A 21,980-nucleotide genomic window follows, 5' to 3' on the forward strand; every position below is an offset into this window, starting at 1 on the left:
ACCTAAAGAATCCATATAAATGAGTCACAGACACCTGAGCACTGTAGTTTATTTACTTCTGACTGCTTTTAAATACAGAACTACAGCCATATGGAGAAATCCACCTCCTTTTAATGGTCTCTTGTTAGGATTTATGTCCTTAGAATATGATTTGAAATCCTCAAAATGTTGATAAGTAACAGCTAGATGCCTCTTCATGGAGTGTAATCGACTACCTTCAGATATCCACCAAAAGACACTGGAATCTGGGATTCAGTAATAATAAAATAATATGAAATAATGGAGACATAATGTAGGATTTCGCCCTTCAAAATAAAAGTCATCACTGGGTTTCGAGTCTGTTACAACATTCCCCTTTATGGCAAACGTCTGACTGCATTATGCATCCCTAACGTCCTATGACGGTTACTTACACAACACTCATTTATTAAAGTTAAAGAGTTATAATTATTGCTCTGAAAAGTCTGCAAAGTTATGCAGAAACTGCTGAAAAACACCTGCCATAACACATGCAGGATGTTCCCGTTCCTTTTGTTTCTCCTCTCCTTGTTTTCCATCCTCTGACATCTATCTATTCATTTACCGACTCCCCTCACCCCCGTCTGTCTGTCACTTGGTGGATATAGGATATATAACTGTATTAGATTACATGACAGTGTGTCGGCCCGAATCATTTCTCTGTGTTTGCACGCAGCCGACAGTCGGAGAGCGTGGAGAGGGGGGGGAGGGGGGGGAGGGGGGGGGCCCTCCATTCATCATCATCATCATCACACACACACACATGTGCACCAACACCCTCCTCTTCCCCGCCCCGCACACACATTTATCATCATCATAAACACCTCAAATGTTAACACCATCAATCCCGTTCACTTCCCCTCCGCTTAACCACCGCTAACTAACTGAGTGGTGCAGGAGGAGGAGGAGGAGGAGGAGGAGAGAGAGGACCAATAGAGGAGTGAAGATTCTCCTCTTATGTGTTAAAAAATATAACATAGACTGATAACATGGAAGAAAAACAGAGGAATTATTGAGTTAAGACTAAGACAATCACTGATCACCTGCTTTGAGGTATATGAATGTGTGTGTTCAGTGTTTGAGCCTAATTTATCATTATTTATACCTCATTTTTCTACTCGTGACTTTTTTAATCATTCAAATTCATCCAAAGTTATTAATGACACATTTTAGAGTAGAAATTAAAGGCGCCATATGTAAGATTGAATGTAGTAACCGTTTTTGGCCACATTCTTACATATGGCACCACATAGACCGCAGAAGTGTAAACGTATTAACTAAAAACATAAAGAACATTGCGGTGAATACAAATGAGCCACGGCACCAACATGTGATCCTCTATATTTGCTTTTACTCCTCCTTTTCACCTCCTGTGTCGCTCCTCGCCTCCTCTCTGCTGCTGCTGTCTCGCGGTGTAGTAAAGTTTTTCTCTGTGTTTGACGCGACAGCGAAGCATTAGCGCAGACGGGCTACTCATCCGCTCAGGGTCAGCGCACAGGGCGAGCAGGAGAGAAGAGATGGACTCTCTGCAGCCCAACTTAGAGGGGGCAGACAGGGCCAGATCCTCTGAGGTGTGTGTCTGTGTGTGTATGTGTGTGTACACACGTTTGTATTTGTGTCTTTTCTGTGTGTATTTGTGCCTATTTATGCCGGTTGTGCTGCCGTATGTGTTCTGCACGGCTTTATCGTAGAGGTCAAGTCCAAGTCTCCTGCGTTTCCCCCCCGCTCGCAGCGGCAGATAAACGCTTCCTCTCTTCCTCCCTCGGTGTCCGCCCGTCTAATGCTTCCCCTATGAAACGGCCATCATGCAACACATGTCAAACCTGCAGGGACTGGTGCAGAGCTGAAACCATTCACTGACTGTTAATCCATTACTGAATTAACCGTCAACTATATTGATAATCGATGAACCAGCATTTTTCATGATTAAAACAAGATTTCTGATTGTTTTAGCTTCTTAAATGTGAATATTTTCTTCGTTTCTTTGGATTAAACCAATATTTCTAAATTGTTTTAGCTTCTTAAATGTGAATATTTACTTCGATTCTTTGGATTAAACCAAGAATTCTGATTGTTTTAGCGTCTTAAATGTGAGTATTTACTTCGATTCTTTGGATTAAACCAAGAATTCTGATCGTTTAAGCGTCTTAGATGTGAATATTTTCTTCGTTTCTTTGGATTAAACCAAGATTTCTGATCATTTTAGCTTCTTAAATGTGAATATTTACTTCATTTCTTTGGATTAAACCAAGGTTTCTGATTGTTTTAGCGTCTTTAATGTGAATATTTTCTTCATTTCTTTGGATTAAACCAAGATTTCTGTTTGTTTTAGCGTCTTAAATGTGAATATCTTCTTCGTTTCTTGGATTAAACCAAGATTTCATATTGTTTTAGCTTCTTAAATGTGAATATTTACTTCGTTTCTTAGGATTAAACCAAGACTTCTGATTGATTTAGTGTCTTAAACCAAGATTTCTGATCGTTTTAGCTTCTTAAATGTGAATATTTTCTTCGTTTCTTGGATTAAACCAAGATTTCTGATTGTTTTAGCTTCTTAAATGTCAATATTTTCTTCGTTTCTTTGGATCAAACCAAGATTTCTGATTGTTTTATCGTCTTAAATGTGAATATTTTCTTCCTTTCTTTGGAAGACCTCAGAAAAGGAAGACTGAGTATGTAAATGTGGCTCTTCACATTAATACATAAAGAATACAGTAACACAAACACACTTCTGTTCTTCCCCCTAGAGGGCGCTGTGTTTGGAGAGGAAAAGACAGGCAAAGAAAGTGCATGCATAATCTTTTGGAAACAGTGGGAATGTGAATGTGTGTGTTTGCATGCATAGGCAGAAATGGAAATTTTATCTCCCCCTCTTTTTTCCCTCTCTCTCTCTCTCTCTCTCTCTCTCTCTCTCTCTCTCTCTCTCTCTCTCTCTCTCTGCCTCTGAGCAGGTAATATTCTTCAGTGATTTCACTGAAAAAAAAAACCCATTCCCAGATATCCCCAAATTCCCAGCTCTATGATTCCCCTCATTACAGATAGGAACGTCGAAGCCTTGTCCGAGCGCTCGCTCTGCTCTGCTCTTAATTAACCGCGGGGGCCTCTCTCCCCGTGGCCCCTAAATAGAGACAAAAGAGGAGAAGAGGCTCTCACTTTTCCTCGAAAGCCTCCAGCTCTCCTGAGATCCAGAGCTGTGAGCTCTGTAAATCACTTAGAATCCACCGCGCTTCCTTAACTGCTGACGCAGACCTGAGGAAGCCTGAGGAAGCCTCGGGATTACGGCAAAATGGAAAATGAAGCCGTGTTTTCTCATGGCCGAGACTTATTTACATTTTGTCTGGTTATAAAGGATAAGAAAGCATGCAAAGTGTATTATGTATGTAGATCATATATGTAAAACTGAAAGATCTTTAGGAAAAAAAACATGTTTTTCAATGACACTGTTACATGTTTAAACTCGGGCTGGATGATTATGGCAAAAATATTAGTCACAATTATTTTTGACTGATATTGAAATCATGATTAATAGACATGATATTCATTGATTTCAAAACTTGAGTATTTTTTGAACCACCAAAACTCAACTTTAAATATAACTTAAAAGAACAGCCAGAAATTATGGAGCCCCCGAAGTGACTTTTTTTTTTAAATCTCGAGTTTCAAAGTCGAGATCTTGAGTTTCGAAAAAAAAGATTTTTTGAGTTTCGAAAAAAAAGATTTTTTGAGTTTTCGAAAAAAAAGATTTTTTGAGTTTCGAAAAAAAAGAATTTTTGAGTTTCGAAAAAAAAGATTTTTTGAGTTTCGAAAAAAAAGATTTTTTGAAAAAAAGATTTTTTGAAAAAAAGATTTTTTGAAAAAAAGATTTTTTGAAAAAAAGATTTTTTGAAAAAAAGATTTTTTGAAAAAAAGATTTTTTGAAAAAAAGATTTTTTGAAAAAAAGATTTTTTGAAAAAGATTTTTTGAAAAAAAGATTTTTTGAAAAAGATTTTTTGAAAAAGATTTTTTGAAAAAAGATTTTTTGAAAAATGATGCGGCGCATTAATCGTTTTTCTTCGATTATAATGTTTTTATGATCGTGAGTAGCCAAAATCAAAATCATGAATAAAATTCAATTAATCGCTCAGCCCTAGTTTAGACCCCCCTCAAATTTTGCCTTTGAGGCTTTCAGGGGGTCTCGAGTGTTAATCAGGGGGGTCTAACCCCACCTCCAGACCCCCCTGTATTTCGCACACAGTGGATCTCTTTATGATTCATTTAGAAGACAGTTTAAAAGTGTGTGTGTTTTTTTTCTTACCTGGCACAAGTGAATAGGACTGTGGACCAGAAACACTGGCTCCTAACTCGGCCCCTGAACCAGGATTGACCAAACTGTTCTTCATCTCGTCCAGTCCGCCTGCGAGCGAGGCCATGGCCGAATAATCTGACGTCTGTGTGTGTAAAGAGAGAGAGAGAACAGAGAGCAGCAGCAGATTAATTCACTCACTTGTAGACAGATGTACAAACGTGTTGGACGTTGGATTCTGACACACTTCCTCCAAGCATAGTATGGAAACACACACACACACACACACACACACACACACACACACACGGCTAAGAAACTATTGATCTGTTTACATAGAAAGGGATTTAGTGCACAGCCAAGTCCAACAGTCTATATCCATAAGATCAGCTTCTTCATCCTCACACACACACACACACACACACACACACTGTGGCATCCATATAAACCACGGCTAACGCAAAGCCTCTTGTTTCCCCAGATACCGACAACAATAAGAGCTGTGATCATCTCGCCACAGTCACACATGCTTCTGAAGACAGACGTGACACAGCAATAGTGACGTCGAAGCAAAATAAACGTATTATTATAGTCATTCGAATGAAAAATGGCTGCTTTTCATTGTTCTTCTCCAAACCAGTGATACAAATAATAATAATAATAATAATAATAAAAAGAAAATTCTATGGATTGTATTGGGAATTTCGATTGTTTACAAGTAATACAGCTCCTTTCCTCGCGCTGGATGTCCCAAAGTGCATCCCATTGTAAGTGAGTGTGTGTGTGTGTGTTCGTTAAGTTAACAAATATGTAAATGAACACAACAAACGTGCATAATGGATATTGTCTGACTTAATAACGTATAATCCTTACTTAGTTATTTGGATCGCATTTGTGTGTCTTTGTGTTTTGTTTGTTTCTGCCGCAAATGGCTCAATAACTGCTGTGTGTGTGTGTGTGTGTGTTCTTGTACTTGCGGCATACTGAGGACCAGTGAGGGTTTTTAACCAACAAAGTGAGGTAATTTTTTCGAAGTGGGGACATTTTTGCCCGTCCTGACTTTGTTTGGTTGTCAATTTGGTGCAAAAACCCTAACTCTTTCCAATCCCGGTGTTTCAAACACTTTTTGCTCTGGGGCTCCACCTGCAGACATTTTATGGTACTGCACCCAGTAGTTCTTTATAGATGTACTCGTGGCATACTGAGGACCAGTGAGGGTTTTTAACCAACAAAGTGAGGTCATTTTTTCGAAGTGGGGACATCTTTGCCCGTCCTGACTTTGTTTGGTTGTCAATTTGGTGCAAAAACCCTAACTCTTTCCAATCCCGGTGTTTCACACACTTTTTGCTCTGGGGCTCCACCTGCAGACATTTTATGGTACTGCACCCAGTAGTTCTTTATAGATGTACTCGTGGCATACTGAGGACCAGTGAGGGTTTTTAACCAACAAAGTGAGGTCATTTTTACGAAGTGGGGACATTTTGGCCGGTCCTCACTTTGTTTTCATTGAAATCACTTCTTTAGGTTGTAAACGTGCTATACGCTGATTTTAGGTCCGCAATTTGGTACAAAAACCCATTTTCCAGCCCTAGTGTTTCACACACTTTTTGCTCTGGGGCTCCACCTGCAGAGAGTTTGTGGCACTGCACCCAGTAGTTCTTTATAGATGTCATTCATGCAGTAGATATTTGTAATTGTGTTGATTTATAAAGTGGAAATGCCGGTCCTCACTTTGTCAGCACTTTTACCTGGTCCTCAGTATGCAGCAAGTACAAGAATGTGTGTGTGTGTCTCACTAATGACAGCAATAAGAATTTCCTTTAGGTGATGAGGTGAGAGTTTTGTGCTGACCCTTTAATACCTCTGTGTGTGTGTGTGTGTTTATCTGTGTGTAGATGTAAGTGCAGGCATTAGTTTGTGCTCACTGACCTCTTAAACACCCCTGTGCTCGTCAACACACAACACAACCACTGGACTGTGACCTGCCAAATAAGAGCTTACACTACACACACCTCTCTCTCTCTCTCTCTCTCTCTCTCTCCAGGCTTCAAACACACTTTAGCTCTTCTTTTCTCTCTTAATTCCTTCCCTCCCACTTCACACCTGTATTTTTTTCCCCCACCACTCATTGATATGAGCTATCCCTGTGTCTCCCCCCCCCCTTCTCTTGGCTGCTCCGTGTCTTATTATAATGGTGTCTAATGTGTCCATGAATCCATGTTGGTGGGGGGGGGTTCAGGCAGTATAGCAGCGGCGTAGAAAGACGGGGGTCTGCCCGCGTGGTAATTGGCCATGATGAAGTTTGGCCAGTAGGGTGACAGGCCCGCTAAGGAAGATGGATCATTCTCATTCGCCCCCCTAAATGTTGTCAATTCCAGCGCTCATACGGCACCATCAAGCCTCATCAAAGAGGAGGAGGGACGCAGCTGGACGGGTTGGGGGGGGGGGGGGTTGATGTAGGTGATGGTGTTACAATGGTGGGAAAAAGGTGTCAGGTGGAGTTGGACTTGGGGCAGGAAAGGGAAGGAAATCAGAGGCTGACATGACTGAGGAGAAGACTTGAGGGAAGATGGGAGCAGTTGGAAAACTTATTGACACTAGCATAGGTCTGTTTCATTCATGACATGGTGTAATGCAGGGGTGTCAAACTCGCAATTTCATCTCAAGTGGGCCCGACCAGTAGAATAATGGCATAATCTATCTAGAAATTGCAGGAAGGTCCGTCTATTATTTGCATATCTCTCAAACCGACGGTCCGATTGATTTCAAACTTGACGGATGTCTTGCTACGTGCTCGAGTAAGTGCGGTGCCAAGTTTGATGTTGTTCTGATAAGTAACGTGAAAGATATTGTTAAATATGTTGGTAAAAGACGGCCATATTGTCTTTTTGGCTGCTCTACTGTAGCCACGCCCCCTCGCACTCGCACAGCCCTGTGGGCTATCTACCTGAGAGGATAAGCTCTGGCTGTTATTTGCGTATCTCTCAAACCGACGGACCGATTGATTTCAAACTTGACAGGTGTCTTCCTACGGGAATGAGTAAACGCAGTGGCAAGTTTGACATTGTTTGGATAAGTAATGCAAAAGATATCGTTAAATATATCGGTAAAAGAAGCACACATTGGCTTTTTGGCTGCTCTACTCTAGCCACGCCCCCTCGCACTCACACAGCACTGTGGGCTAGCTACCTGAGAGGATACGAACGCGGGGCTCGACTGAACTGTCATAATTAAATTATCATTACGATAACTTTGATAACTTATCCTCCTCATGATATTGTGAAGATTTCATTTCATGTTTTTTTTTTTACACAGAGCATTTTTTGCTTTTCCCAGTGTTTGGTGTGATATGACTCCGAGTAGATTACTCGCGTCTGTACGTAGAAGACTCGCAGATTTGAGTAATTGCTTTTCTTCATTATGCATTTTTTGAAATTTCTTTCTCCCCCCCCACCCCACGCCAGTCAGAAGTCTAAATGCAAAGTTAACGGTGGATCTGTACAGGAATGTAAAAATATTCAATACAAGCGTCGCTGATGATTATTATTATGTGCTTCCCTACATTTTACCTTCCGTGTCTAATAAAAAATGCCGTACACCTGTGAGGTGCTTACAAAACACACACACACACACACACAGACCCAATGCTCTGTGTCTCAGATAGGGGAAGGTAATGGTTTGGTCCACATCTCACATCAATAACAGATGAGCCCTAATCGGCCCTCTGACACACGCACACACACACACACACACATATATTTGCATAATAGTATTTCCTTTTTTCTCTCTCTCTCATTCCTCAAATAGCTCCCAATTTCTCCATCTCCCTCTCATTCCCTCACTCTCTCTCTCTCACTCTCAATCTCCACACATTGTCTTTTTGCTCTCCTGATGGGAAAAAAAAAAGGGTCTCGACTATAAACAAACACAATTCCCTCAGAGGCCGCGCAAACCGAGACAAGGATTGCGAGGAAGGAATTTATATCAGCCGAGCTGAGCGTGGCTGACGTGGAGAGGATATGGGATATTCGCTCTTAAATGAGCCGGACCTCGACTCTGTCAAGAGGCTATAAATAAATAAATAAAAGTCCATACAGTGAATTTACTGAATCATAATTAAGACAAGTTATTGCTCGTAGTGGCGAGGATATTAAAATGAAACCATACTGTTTGTGAAGCATGCAAAGTCAACACTTGATTGCAATTATATTGCAAGTTGTCAATCAATACGTGCTAGAGTTCCAGTCGAGGACACACTTCCACATATGCAAATGGGTCCAGCTGTTATATTCACACAAATGACATATTTCTGAAAATTGCTCGTTCTTCTGTGACACGAGGCTTCATTGTGCTGGGTGACGCTGGTGTTGGAGTTAACTTTGTGTCCTATAAAGTCTCATGACAGAGAATATGTAAACGGTCCCTTATTTCTGTTGCTGTTGTTAAAGGAAAAGCAATTTTTTCTGATATATAAATACAGGCAAAAATGTGCAACAACTGAACTCATTGTAGTGATAATAGTGAGAGGTGTAACAATGTCTTTATACATAAGAGATAAGATAGAACTTTATTAATCCCGAAGGAAATTCTTGTTCCAGGTTGCTCCAAAATTGCCAAATTACAATAATTATAATAATAATAATAGCAAAATACAAAAATAACTAACTAGATCGCAAAAGGAACATCAAGTGAAATCATGTTTATGTTTCTAAATAATTTTTTTGGCATGTGACGCCACCTACTGCCGTCTACCAATCATTACAAGTCAGTAGAGTCTCAGCTGCCGAGCAACCACGGGTTGCCAGTTAGGTCAGAAAACGAAACCTAAAAGACCTCGGTGTTGTGAATTTGAATATCGTAACTGTTTTTGGCCACATTTTTACATATGGCACCTTTAAATACAACAAATAAAATATTGCACATGGTTATGAACTGTAATACTGAAATATGTTGTTGGTAAATAAAAATGTTAGCTTTCCTGCAGAAGGGGGAGGAATTGTAGAGTTTGATGGCCACAGGTAGGAAAGAAAGTAGAAGATCGAGCAGTTATATGGGATGCAAGTGAGCTATTTAAAGTCTTTTGAAGCGTTGTCAATGCAGACAGAGTCAGGCTAAATGCTACTGCAGTGGGCACTTGGACCCAGGGCAGCATACATGGATGGATGGATGGATGGATGGATGGATGGATGGAAGGGGGCTTTGTAAGCTCTGCTGATTTATCACCTGAGTAATAGGAAGTGATTGAGGGGAAATTCAAATCAACTGTCTCTGACAGGCACGCGTACGAAACATGCGCACACACAAATTAATAGCGGAGCTTAATAGACTACAGGGATGAAGGGATGAAGGGAGGGAGGGAACAGGAAGGAAAATGGAAGGAGATGAAATAAGAGCATGGTTTGTTAGGGTCTGTGACTGTTGCCTGATAAATTAAGACTTTTCTTGTCTTAACGAAGGGGGAAACCAAATAATGGATGAGGCTCATGTTTCAGTGCAATGAAAACAGTTTATAAGTGTAAGTATAATGCTTTTTACCGTAAGATAATATGAATTATGTCTCTATTGATAAAGAGGAGATTCAAAATTAGACAAAGCAGGGAGACATACAATTAAAATAGAGACTGAATTAATAAAAAGATTGACTCCCACATTGTCACAGAAATGAGGTTGTGCCTCATCAGGACCAGGTTTTGGTCCATAAGAGGTCCTACTGGCCAGTGTTTACGCCAGAAAAGGGTTCTAAAGAGGCATCAAAATACAGGTAAACGACACACACACACACATCGTCAGTCACAACACAGCATCACCCTCCTTGACCACAGACGCTGACACACACTCACACACACACAGAAGCTGAGCTGTCATTGTGTCAGTGTTAAGGGTATATGACTGTCAATCACTCCCTCTGGGAAACTCAGGCGGAGGGAAAGGAGGGGGGTTGATTAGACAGGATGAGAGAAAGGAGCAGAGGTAAAGGGACAGATATAATGTGTGTGTGTGTGCGTGTGTGTGTCTCTTTTGTAATGCAGTTCCTATAAAGCCCCGTTTGACCTCGAAAAAAACTCCATCCCTGACCCCAAACCCCCAGCGGCTTGACCGGGGCTCAGCGAGGACACTGACCTATGAATCCTGGGTATTATTGGTCTCAAGTCGCACTCTATAGAGCGGACGACAGCCAATGCCTGTCGACCTCTCGCCCTGTGCCACTCCACTCTCCGTGTGGGTCACAGCGAAGAGAATGGGCTAAGACGCAGAACTCTGCCCTGTAAGGTCTAAGGCTGCGGCCTATCTTTGATTCCATTTACTACTAAAGTGTGCATACTCTTGCCCTTGACTTTGACAGAACAAATAAAGCAAAATAAGGGTTATTTGAGGTGACTGGATGGCAACAGATTAGAAATAAAAAACATATTCCATTCTATTCTACTCAGATTTATATGAAACTACGTCTGGGAATATTCAAACAATACATTCCCAAGATGCATCAGCATGTGGACAGCAGGAAGTGAGGTCATAATATAGAGTCGGGTCAATATGCTCATTAACCCCCTGCAGTGTGTCGAGATAATGCGAACATCAATAGTGTCTACGTCGTCTATCAGAGACACAGCGGTCTGTCACGGCAACACAGGAAACTCCACTTGAAGTTAAGATTTTCAAAATAAAAGACATAATAATACAATTTTAAATGCTGGACTTGTTATATTGGGGCACATCATCATGCAACTAAATTTCTTCAAAACTGACATGGCATGGCAAGGCATAGCAGGCAGGGCAGGCTTTATTTAGGTCAAAGCAGAGAGAAGCAGTTTGTGAAAGAATAAGAGCAAAAATGTGTTGTTAGCTCGCAAGAATAAGTTCTACTGTGCATCTCTTACTTTAATGATGCGGCTAATTTGGGAGAGATCTAAATCATTTTTTATTTTGTTCTTTGTCGCTCGAACGTTTCCGTTTCTTTTACATTTGAGTTTTTTTGCGCGTGCTTTGTATCGTTTTATTTTGAAGTTTACATGGAAGTGTGTCAAACTGAAACAAAAATGAGACGCCACCACTTTTTCACCAATTTATGATGCCAGGGTATCCGAGGGGTCTTAAAAAGTCTTAAATCCAATAATTTGAATTTAAGGCCTTAAAATGTCTTAAATTCTCCTAAAATCTCCTAAAAAAAAAAAGGTCTTAAATACAATTTTGAAAGGTCTTAAAAATCTATGAACGTTACTTTTATTTAAAACATGCATAAACTTCAGTATCGCTTTGAAATGTTTCGATTTTTGAGGATGCGATAACGTAACTTCAACTCGGAACTAAAGTAGGTCACCTGTGCTGCCCGGTGACAATTTATCGAGCACCACTAGCTAGCGCGCTGTGCGCGCGCGCCACGGTGTGTTACAGCTTAGCATAGCGGCGGCCAAATTGCTTGCACAAGATGGGTAAGTGCAAGTTTCTTTGCCAAACGGGTCTTAAATTATATTCATTATGGTTTTAAAAAAGTCTTAAAAAGTCTTAAAGGTGCCATATGTAAGAATGCGGCCAAAAACGGTTACTACATTCAAAATTCAAAATACCGAGGTCTTTCAGGTTTCAGGTTTTCTGACGTAACTGGCAACCCGTGGTTGCTCGGCAGCTGAGACTCTACTGACTTGCAATGATTGGTAGACGGCGGTAGGTGGCGCCACATGCAAAAAAAAACATGATTTCAAAACATAAACATGATTTGCAGTCTGCAAAATATTAGTTTTTAATGCAAATATTTTGTCTGTACTGTTGTTGTTGGTGAGTTCAGTTTGTTATATGAACATTATTCCTGAGTCTCTGTGACATATTAGGAGGATTTTATGGCCAGTTGCTTTAGATTTATTACATAATGCACCTTTAAATTTGACTGAATATAGATATGAACATGTGGAAAGTGGAAACTTGCTTATTTATATTAAGCTACGGATTCGCAGTCGTTGCCGATTTAATGGCGTCAGTCAAGATTTATTAATGACCTTTATTGACTGTATGAAAAATCAAATTTCCCGCAATTAAAATGGTCAAATTCTGAATAAATGAAGAGCGTTAGCAAAGCAGGCTGCGTGTGTGTTTCAATGCGATCGGTTCATCTGTGGGGATTTCAATTCTACAGTCTTTTACCCTTTAAACCTGTTCTCAAACTCAGCCTCGGCCGAGCGCCTGCACGATGCCCCGCCCCTTACCTTGCCAGAGTCAGGGCTCACATAGAGGTCAGAGCTGGACTGGATTGGACAGGACGGCTGTCTGTCAAAGAGGCGGTCCAATACCTCGATCTGCTGCGGCGAGAACAGCTCCCCTCTCATCTGCTTCCTGAGGAAGTCCCGCCCACTGTGGCCGTGGCCGTTGGCCAGTGGCGACTCCGGCATACCTGTGCGAGACGAGACGAGACGAGACGAGACTTAGGGCTTAATGAAGGAGGTGTTTGACAGTCTGGTGAGGGATGGAAGATAAAGATAAAATAAACGACTCAGAAGTCAAGACTAGGATTCAGGAGCGAGCGACTTCACAGATTGTGGAGGAAATACTACACAAATGCACTCCATTACCAAGCATATGCTGTCTCTGCTTCCTAATCTCCCCCAAAATACACTCTCGCCTCTCATATATACGCATTTTGTCCATGTATCAACCCCCATACACACACACAGAGAGTGACACACACATACACACACATATATATTGCTGCTGTGGTATCAGTATTAGACTGTGAGCTCTCGTATCCTGCAGTTATTGCGAGGCCGAGGCGACCGAAACCAGACAATTATAAGAACTGTGAAGAGTCGCGGCCCCGCAAATGATTAGAAAAGAGAGAACGGGTGAGAGAAAAAAAAGATAAAGAGAAAAAAGGGGATGAGGGTGAAAATCCCTGCTATAGAGCCAATATCATCGCTCCAAACTGCTCCTGAGAGCCTATTTTAGTCCTGGGGGTCGCTGTGTGTTTTGTGTGTGTGTGTGTGTGTCCAGCAGCTGGTGTCGTGATATGACGGACAGGTCATATACTGATGGTTTAACCCTTTAAGGTACGACTCAACCATTTGGTCAAACCACACTTTAAGTCACGGTATCTCATTGAAAAATGCATCAAGCTGAACTCTAACTTTAACACCAACACTACATTAATGTGACTTTATGAATTATGGAAACCAGGTTTATTATGAACAGACGTCTCAACCGTTTGGTAGAGGCCTGTATCTGAAATACTGTAGGGTCTAATTAAAAAAATAAATTAATGGGAAACATTAGTACAATTTGACGCATTTTTCATCTTCCTATGATAAAGGGCCTCAGACTAGGAAGCTCGATTATGAAACTTGCAAAACGACAAGAAATACGCCAAATCCAAGATGGCGGACTTCCTGCTGAGTTGAGGTCATGGCGTCAAGAGGATTTTTTTCTTTGTCTCGGGCCGGGGCAATATACCCACAGAATTTCAAGAACTTCGGCGCAAGTAAAATTTCTGCACGCTCCATAGGGACCTGACCTGTGGGGGGCGCTACTGAGCCATTTTGCGTTGGTTTTTCACAAGTCAATTATTTTATAAAATGTTTCGCCTGTTCAATATTTGCATTAAAAAAAATATTTTGCAGACTGCAAATCATGTTTATGTTTTGAAATCATGTTTTTTTTGCATGTGGCGCCACCTACCGCCGTCTACCAATCATTGCAGTCAGGAGTAGAGTCTCAGCTGCCGAGCAACCACGGGTTGCCAGTTCCGTCAGAAAACGACAACCTAAAATACCTCTGAGTTTTGAATTTGAATGTAGTAACGGTTTTTGGCCACATTCTTACATATGGCGCCTTTAAAACTGCGCTTTTCTAGTTTCGAGCACTAATATCAGCGATATGGCCTAAGTTCAGCTGTAATTTAAATGTTCAAATTAGTCAAACCTCAGCTCAAAAGTCAAAAGAAATTTTTTTTTTAAAGAAAAGAAAACTATACTGCAATAATCCAAACTAGCTTGCGTAGAGACTCACACAGTGGCACAGTCACAAAAACCTCTCCAAACCTCCTCGGTACACAAAACCCTCTTTCACTCACTCTCTCTTACAAACACTGCGACTTTGATCATAATCTCAATTCATTTTGACGGCCCCACACACACACACACACACACACACTCATATACAGATGCTGCTGGGAGAGAGCAGTGTGTGTGTGTGTGTGTGTGTGTGTGTGTGTGTGTGTGTGTGTGTGTGTGAGCGTATATATGTGGTCCAGGTCTCCAGTGACAGACCAATCAGCGGAGAGATAAAGCCAGTATGATGCTTTAGCCTGGTAACCCACGGTGACCCATTTAATCCCAGCGGCCGGTGCTCATGATGGAATTCAATTGATCAATCATGTAGCTCTGATGGCACCATTTCAGTCAGCTTATTGCTTTCTGCTGTCTCTCTGCCACTTACTTACACACACACACACACACACACATAGACAGACACACACACACCGAGGGAGAGACCCACAAAGAACCACCAGGGAAAGACAAAGTAGAGCTACTGTAACTGAGCAGGAGTAACAACGCTTTTTTACTAATATTATTGATAATCAATACTGTCCATTCATCTGTATTTGTGTGTGTGTGTATGTGTGTGTGTGTGTGTGTGTGTGTGTGTGTGTGTGTGTGGGTGGGTACACCCTGATATCCGGCTGGTCTCATTGTATCCATGGATGGGTAAAGAAACTCATTGCCGTGACGGGTTAAATCCTATTCACTGTCGGATACACACGCACACACACACACACATACACATGCATGCACGCACGCACGCACACACACACACACACACAGCTGCCTCTATCTCTGTGAGTCAGTCTCAGAAGGGAAGCGCTTCTCTTCCCTCTTTTTCCGAGCAGAACAAAACAAACAATGAGCCCTTATTGTTCTCTCCTTTCTTTCTTGCCTTTTTTCCTCACTCTCTCTTGTGTTCGCGCTCACATCTCGGGGGCCTTGGCTCCGCCTACATTTGCCATATTTCAACAAACCCGGGGAACAGTTGGACGGGGTTGTGAGTTTGAGTCCAATTCCTATCATAACCCTCAATCTAAACCCTTAATCTTAACTGGCCCAAGTGTTGAGGGTTATTTTGTACACTTAGAAATGGGACACCCCTTAAATGCAGATACGTCTTCAGACTGCAGGGGGCAGAATAACGAGAAAGCTGCGTCCAGTCAAGAAGAAGAAGAGCGCATTTACGTCAGGATTATTTATTACGATCCGTTTGTCAGTCAAGTTATAAGATGATACTGTTGAAAAGTAAACGATAGCAAACGATCGCTTGCGCGCACCGGCCGGCTATTGACAAAAGATCGTAAAAAAATAAAAATAAATGTTACGCAACAATGACGTCAGTAATCCATAATATAGGCCTAAACTAAGATAATACACAAATAAAATACTTAATTTGTAGCGTACTCGTTTCGCTGCTGTCGGCGCCATCTTTGTTATGTCAAAACACGCAGTGCATTCTGGGTAGCCCTTGCTCCCAAGGGTGGTCTCGGAAAATCTCAATATTGAGGGCGATACAGCCCTTAAACTTGCCCCTCAACTTAATTTTTTCTGAGAATCGGGACAGCACTTGTACTAGAGGGAGCGCAGATTTTTGAGATTGAGGGTTAAGCAAGGAATTGGAATTCACACCAAGTCTCTCTGTGTGTGTGTGTGTGTGTGTGTGTGTGTGTGTGTGTGTGTGTGTGTGTGTGTGTGTGTGTGTGTGTGTGTGTGTGTGTGTGTTCCATCTCAACTCCAGAGATCAAAGTTTCTAGAAGATGTCACGATGAACGCACACAGGGAGGTGAGAGGTCAGCTATAGACATACGTTCTGGGTTGAACGCATCCGACGCTATTTCGTGTTATTATTTATGCAACATATGGTTTTGGCGCAATCGCGATATACTGTGTCCACAATGCAGCATATAAGAAACACTCCTGTCAAGAAGTGGCACCACCTGTTCTGCCCTCTGCATCTATGTCACACACACACACACATGCACGAACACACACACAGTGTGTGTCAGAGAATAGGTTGAGATACAATAGTCCCCTTTTGGCCCCACAAGTCAAGTTCTTCCATTCACTGCCATTCATCTCCATTCTGTCGCCGGTCAAACCCCCACTTCCCCTCTCTTTGGCTGGGGGGCACAGGTCACCACAGGGCTTTACCCCCACACACACACACACATACACACACACACACACACACACACACACACACACACACACACACACACACACACACACACACACACTCCTGCTGCCAACACACACACACCCTAAGAACCTTCCTGTGTTCCCATCACTTAGCTCACACAGCTGGCATTTTCTACGCTTTCTCTGTACAGTTTCCAGCAGAAATCGTGAAATTGTACGATATATTTATAAGATATCGAGATCAGCACTTTCAAAATAAAATGTACCAAAATGATCGAGACATGAGTCTCCAGGTTTGGGAAAGTCAATGTCAAAGTGTTTGTATGTAGGTGTATGAGAAAATGAGTGTAGTTATGGACTCAATCGCGTGTTTTTTTTTCATGTATTTTGTTAATTATGGTCTGAATAAAAAATACTTCATTTTGACATATATATACCACTTTTGATGTTCTTTTTGCAATCTTATCTTATATTGTTATTGTTTTGTACTTTGTTGTTATTGTAATTTGTGCAATTGTGGAGCAACCTGGAACAATCATTTCCTTCGGGATTAATAACGTTACATCTTATCTTATGTTGTAGGTCTCATTTGGCACATTGGATGTATGTATAAAACTACTTATTTCATTTTGATATAAATATTAGTGTTCAATAAAACAGTTTATGCCTTTGTTTCAAAGTTCCAAAAGCAACCACAGGGTGGCTGCACTAAGCTGTAGGACGCAGGCCGATTTAAGCGTACGACTCCTTCTTTGAATAATTACAGCCAATAAAATGACGCTATCGTCGCCAACGTTAGATTGACAGCACTGTCAGCCAATCATAATCCAGCAGAGCGCAGGTATTTGACAGGCTGCTGTATGTGGGGACTGTAATGCTTCCTTCAGGGTCCTAATCAACGTGCGGTAGAAACGCCCGGAATGATGTGAGTGTAACACAGGAAGTCCGTCTTAACCGGATATAGGGTTGTTTTCGCCGCGATATCAACTTTTGCCGGAGAAACGAGAAAGGTAAGCGCTGTTTTTACAGAAGTCGTTCGCCGTAGCGACTCCTGTGGCTTTTTATATCTCTGTGGTGCTTTGGAAGTAGTGAATCTGTGGAGTCTTTGCGTTTATTTGCGCTGTATGTTGTGTGTTCTGTTTGGAGGGTTTTCACCGACGTCACGGTCGGGGCAGTAACCCGGATGCGCGGCCATATTGGAAGTACTCAGAGGTAAAAAAACGGCGATGGATAAATGTCCGAAACCACAGAAAAGCTCCTTAAAACGCGTTATAGATGCAAAGGCATACAGGGAAGGACTTTATCCACAGGAAAGCGTACGATATTTGGAAAAGTCACGGTTCATTGGCGGTGCAGATCCATACGAGGTGGCTCCCTCGTCTTGGAGCAATGGGACAGTCTTCCGTCTATTGCGTCAATAACGTCTTTATTCAACCTAACCTTAACTGTATAATATAATTTTATATATCAGAGTATCCAAGCTGTAACGTCAGCCAAGAGTTTTTCATTTCAATGACCTACAGTTTGATATGCATTAGTCCACAGACCACAGTCTATATCTATATACACTGTACACTATATGAATGATTGTGATGATTATTATCATCACACTAGAAAATTAGTTCAACCCAAACCGCGTCACATGTGTTTTTCAAATTACAGTAACTCCTTGCGTATGTAATCATTTGAACTGCCCCTGAAAGTATATGAATATATCTATTATTATGGCGCTAAAAGGGTTAAGAGCTGCTGCTATCACTTATCTGGGCCGAACTAATTTGGATGTTGTCCAGATTTTTGCTGGTTTTTCGCATCGTTAACCACAATCGCTTCCGTTCCTCTGATAACTTTTGACATTGTTCTCCCTGATTTGTTATAACTTTTGGTAGTCTATAAAACAACAAATGTTATTCCAAATGACCAGTTGTTATAGGCAAAAACATGGCAATAATTGATAATTTCCTTTCGTTCTACATCAGGATCTGCTTGATAGCAATTATTTAAATATCTAGTAATTAATTTAGTTGTTATTTGAGCTGTGTTTGTCACATTGAAGTGCAGTATTCCACAATATTTTCCCCCAATTGGGGCACCTTCACTCTTAAATAAGAGAGAACTGCATGTATTGTGGTGTGAACACGTGAACCGTGATTTAGTGTCTCTCTTTAGAGAGTGTTTACTGACATTTATGAAGTGAGAAGTAGACAATTTTTTCCCCCATAGACTTCCATTCCATTCAGCACAAATGCTAACTTTATAGGATATTTATATTAAACCTAACCTCAGGCTTAACCTCAATTATATCCTGGTCCCTAACTTTTAAAAAAAACTTTTTTATGGTGTCGATGTGAATATCTTTTTATATTGTACTTTTTTTGGAGGGAATGCATCTTTATTATTTAATATTATCCTTATCTTTACCGTATTTGCTGCTGTAACAATGTACATTTCCCCATTGTGGCAGAAATAAAGGACTAACTTATCTTATAAGATCTGAAACTTGCGATTGAGAGTCTACTGACCTTTATCAAGTCAAGTGAGAAGTAGACTCTTTTTTTCCCCCCATAGACTTCCATTCAGCGCTAATGCTAACTTATATTTATCCTAATCCTAACCTCAGGTTTAACCTCAATCCTATCCTGGTCGCTAACCCTAACCTCATAGTCAGTGGGTTTAAATTGGAGTTAGATGGAAGAGTTATTAGGAAGGGAACCGTGCAATTTCCATTTTTATACAGTCTGTCCTTTAAAAAAACAACCATTCACAAATCAACAAATGACTCCGACAGTTGTATAGAGATGCATAAAGACACTATCATGACTAAATGTGACATGTTTAGTTGCTTGTTGATATGGATATAACAACAAAGTGTGTGTGTTGGCCCTCACCTGCAGCGTGATGTCTCTTTCCTTCCCCTCTGTGTGTCTACAAATGTCCATACAGTCAAGCATATGGGTGCGAGTGTGTCGAGAGGAGCTTGTGTTTGTGTATATTTGTCTGTCCGTGTCAGTGCATGCTGTTCCCCCCGCCGCCCCTTGCTGTGTGTGTGTGTCGTTATCCAGCGGGGGCTGCTCTAATGGAAGCTGTGATTAGCAATGCTGTTAATTAGACCACAGAGCCGACCGCGCAGACCTCTGCCACACACACAGACACACACACACACACACACACTGCAGATAAAACACACGCGATGCCCAACGACACAATGCGGATGCTTTCTGAATGCTCCACTGGAACGTGAAGGGATGCAGTGTTTTTGATACGACTGCGAAAAAACACACAAGGTCCACTCAGTGAAAAAAACACTCGCACACCACACGACAACACGGTGTGAGCGTGTTGCACTCGGGGAAGAACAAAGCAACGTAATCATGCTGTTAATTATGTTACAGAGATTTTACTTTGACCACACGGAGGCATTATTGGAGCACACATAACAGTGTGTGCAAATATACAGTACATTATTTTTAATACCCTCCAGACTGTTTTATAGCAGATGAAATAGCTATAAGCTGATACCTTAACTTTGTTAGTTACGTCTGTGCTTTTTGTCCCATTATAGTAAAAAATGTGGTTTCCATCCACAATTGAATATTAGGAGTTGGGCATAATATAAAGATAAACACACATTGGCTCTGATTTTCCATTCAGGTGCTATTAAATCCTTCAATGCTTTTGTTTTTGTTGATACACACATACAGCTTTTATCACTTTGCTGAAGCGTAAAAACCTTTTAGTCATATTTTGACTTTTCCGACTTTCTTTGTGTGTTTTTTGTTGTTGTTGTATTTACTTCTTTGTGCAGATTTAAGATGCCGGTTTCTCTGATTGGGGGTCATTTTGACAGAAGCGACGCATTATGAGCCATTGTTTGTGTGAAGTGGAAGTCTCTAGAACAAACCTCATCATTATTAAACTGTGTGTGTGTTTGTGTGTGTGTGTGTGTCAGAGTCGTGGTGGTTAAGTGGGCTGTATCAAAATGTTCAAGGTGCACCTGGGATTCATCCTGGAACCTGCTGACGTGTTTTGGAAATTCATCACGAGTGGGAAGGACCCCATACTGTATATGTGTGTGTGTGTGTTAGTGTGAGAAAGAGAGAGCAAGAAATAGCCCCTGGTGGCGTTCTGTCACCCCCCCTCGCTCCGACATCTGGTCCTGTCTCATTTACCGTAGGAGACTGTCTGCGTGATGGCTTTTTAATGCCACTGACACTGCCACGTACACACACACACACTCACAAACATACACAAAGACACATGTACAGTAGCTGTGACCCCCCCCCCCCCACCACCACCACCACCTCACAAGCTCACACCTCTAATTAGCATATAACATTGATCCAATATGACAGTGTACATGATCAATAGTGCATGCATAAAACTCCTGTTGGTTAATAAATAGGGATTTCTTCTTCTTATGCAGATGTTTGATTTAAAACACACACACATGATTTTCACACACACACACGATGAAGACGATGTTTTCTTGCTCTTACCTTCGTCCCTCTTCCTCTTGCCTACATCAGCGGCCGAGCTAATACCCAGAATGCCGCTGATGGAGTACGAGGAGCCGGCCGAGTCGTTGGTCACCGCCGACACCTGTGTGGCAGCCACGGACGTCGCTGCGTAGAGATCACACAACAGAAAAGAAGAAAAAGGAGAAAAAGTTAGTGGGATTTTAAATTCTAACTTCAGGTTTGACTTTCTACTGTTAAAGGACTATTCGTAGACTATTGCACGTACACATAAATACACATATCGGTGGCATCGGAAGTAAGAGAATCAAGAGGCTTTAAGTACACAAAGAACTGCTCTTTTTTTGATCAAAAGTGCACATAAATTAATGTATTATGTCCTATGCAGTGTGTTTTCAAGACAAAATGTCATCGCCTTATAGAATTAATTGACTTCAGACGATACCGAAACAACGCATTGCAAATGTCTACCAACTTTTTAAAGATTTGGTCGAGAAAAGGCAACAATGTTTTTATTGTGACTTCTCGCACTTAAATCCAGGGGCTGTTGTTAAACACAGATGTAAGATTCAACATTTGTGACACCAGGTTTCACTGCTCTACACTTTTAGAAATTAGGGTTCCAAAAGGGTCCTTCTACAAGGGCTGAGGTTCTACCATGGAACCATTTGCTTCTGAAAAACCCTTTTCCGAAGAAAGGGTTTTTCAAGTGTTCTTGGTTACACTAATGGTTCCAGTAAGAACCATTTTGATCCAGAGAACCCTTTAAAACCCCTTTACTGAATAAAGGGTTTTAAAAGGGTTCTTGGTCGAACCCTCCAAAAGGGTTCCAGGTGGAACCTTTATAAAAAGGTTCTACCTGGAGCCAAAAAGGGTTCTCCGATGAGGACAAGCCGAAGAACCTTATATGGTTCTACTTAGTACTTTTATTTCTAAGAGTGTAGAGTCACTTTTCAGTCTATATCATACATCTGTGTTTTCATCTTAAAACAGACTGATGGAAACCTACCAATAACACATTCATTTATTAGTAACAGCCC

The 21,980-nt window shown here is 41.3% G+C and overlaps 1 protein-coding gene across 2 annotated transcripts in view; it reads right to left on the reverse strand.

The window, feature by feature from the left end:
- The window catches only part of pax5 (paired box 5), a gene marked incomplete at both ends in the record, with an annotated part of 50,139 nt that overhangs the window by 8,305 nt on the left and 19,854 nt on the right, over positions 1-21,980 (reverse strand). For both annotated transcript variants that reach the window (XM_083909717.1, XM_083909718.1), the window contains 3 exons: positions 4,314-4,446; positions 12,584-12,684; positions 20,962-21,087. In XM_083909717.1, the coding sequence (XP_083765843.1) occupies positions 4,314-4,446; positions 12,584-12,684; positions 20,962-21,087 (360 nt within the window). The remainder of the gene's footprint in view (positions 1-4,313; positions 4,447-12,583; positions 12,685-20,961; positions 21,088-21,980) is intronic.

This window comes from Microchirus variegatus, assembly GCF_963457635.1.
Source record: "Microchirus variegatus genome assembly, chromosome: 23".
In the NCBI taxonomy this organism is placed as follows: domain Eukaryota; kingdom Metazoa; phylum Chordata; class Actinopteri; order Pleuronectiformes; family Soleidae; genus Microchirus; species Microchirus variegatus.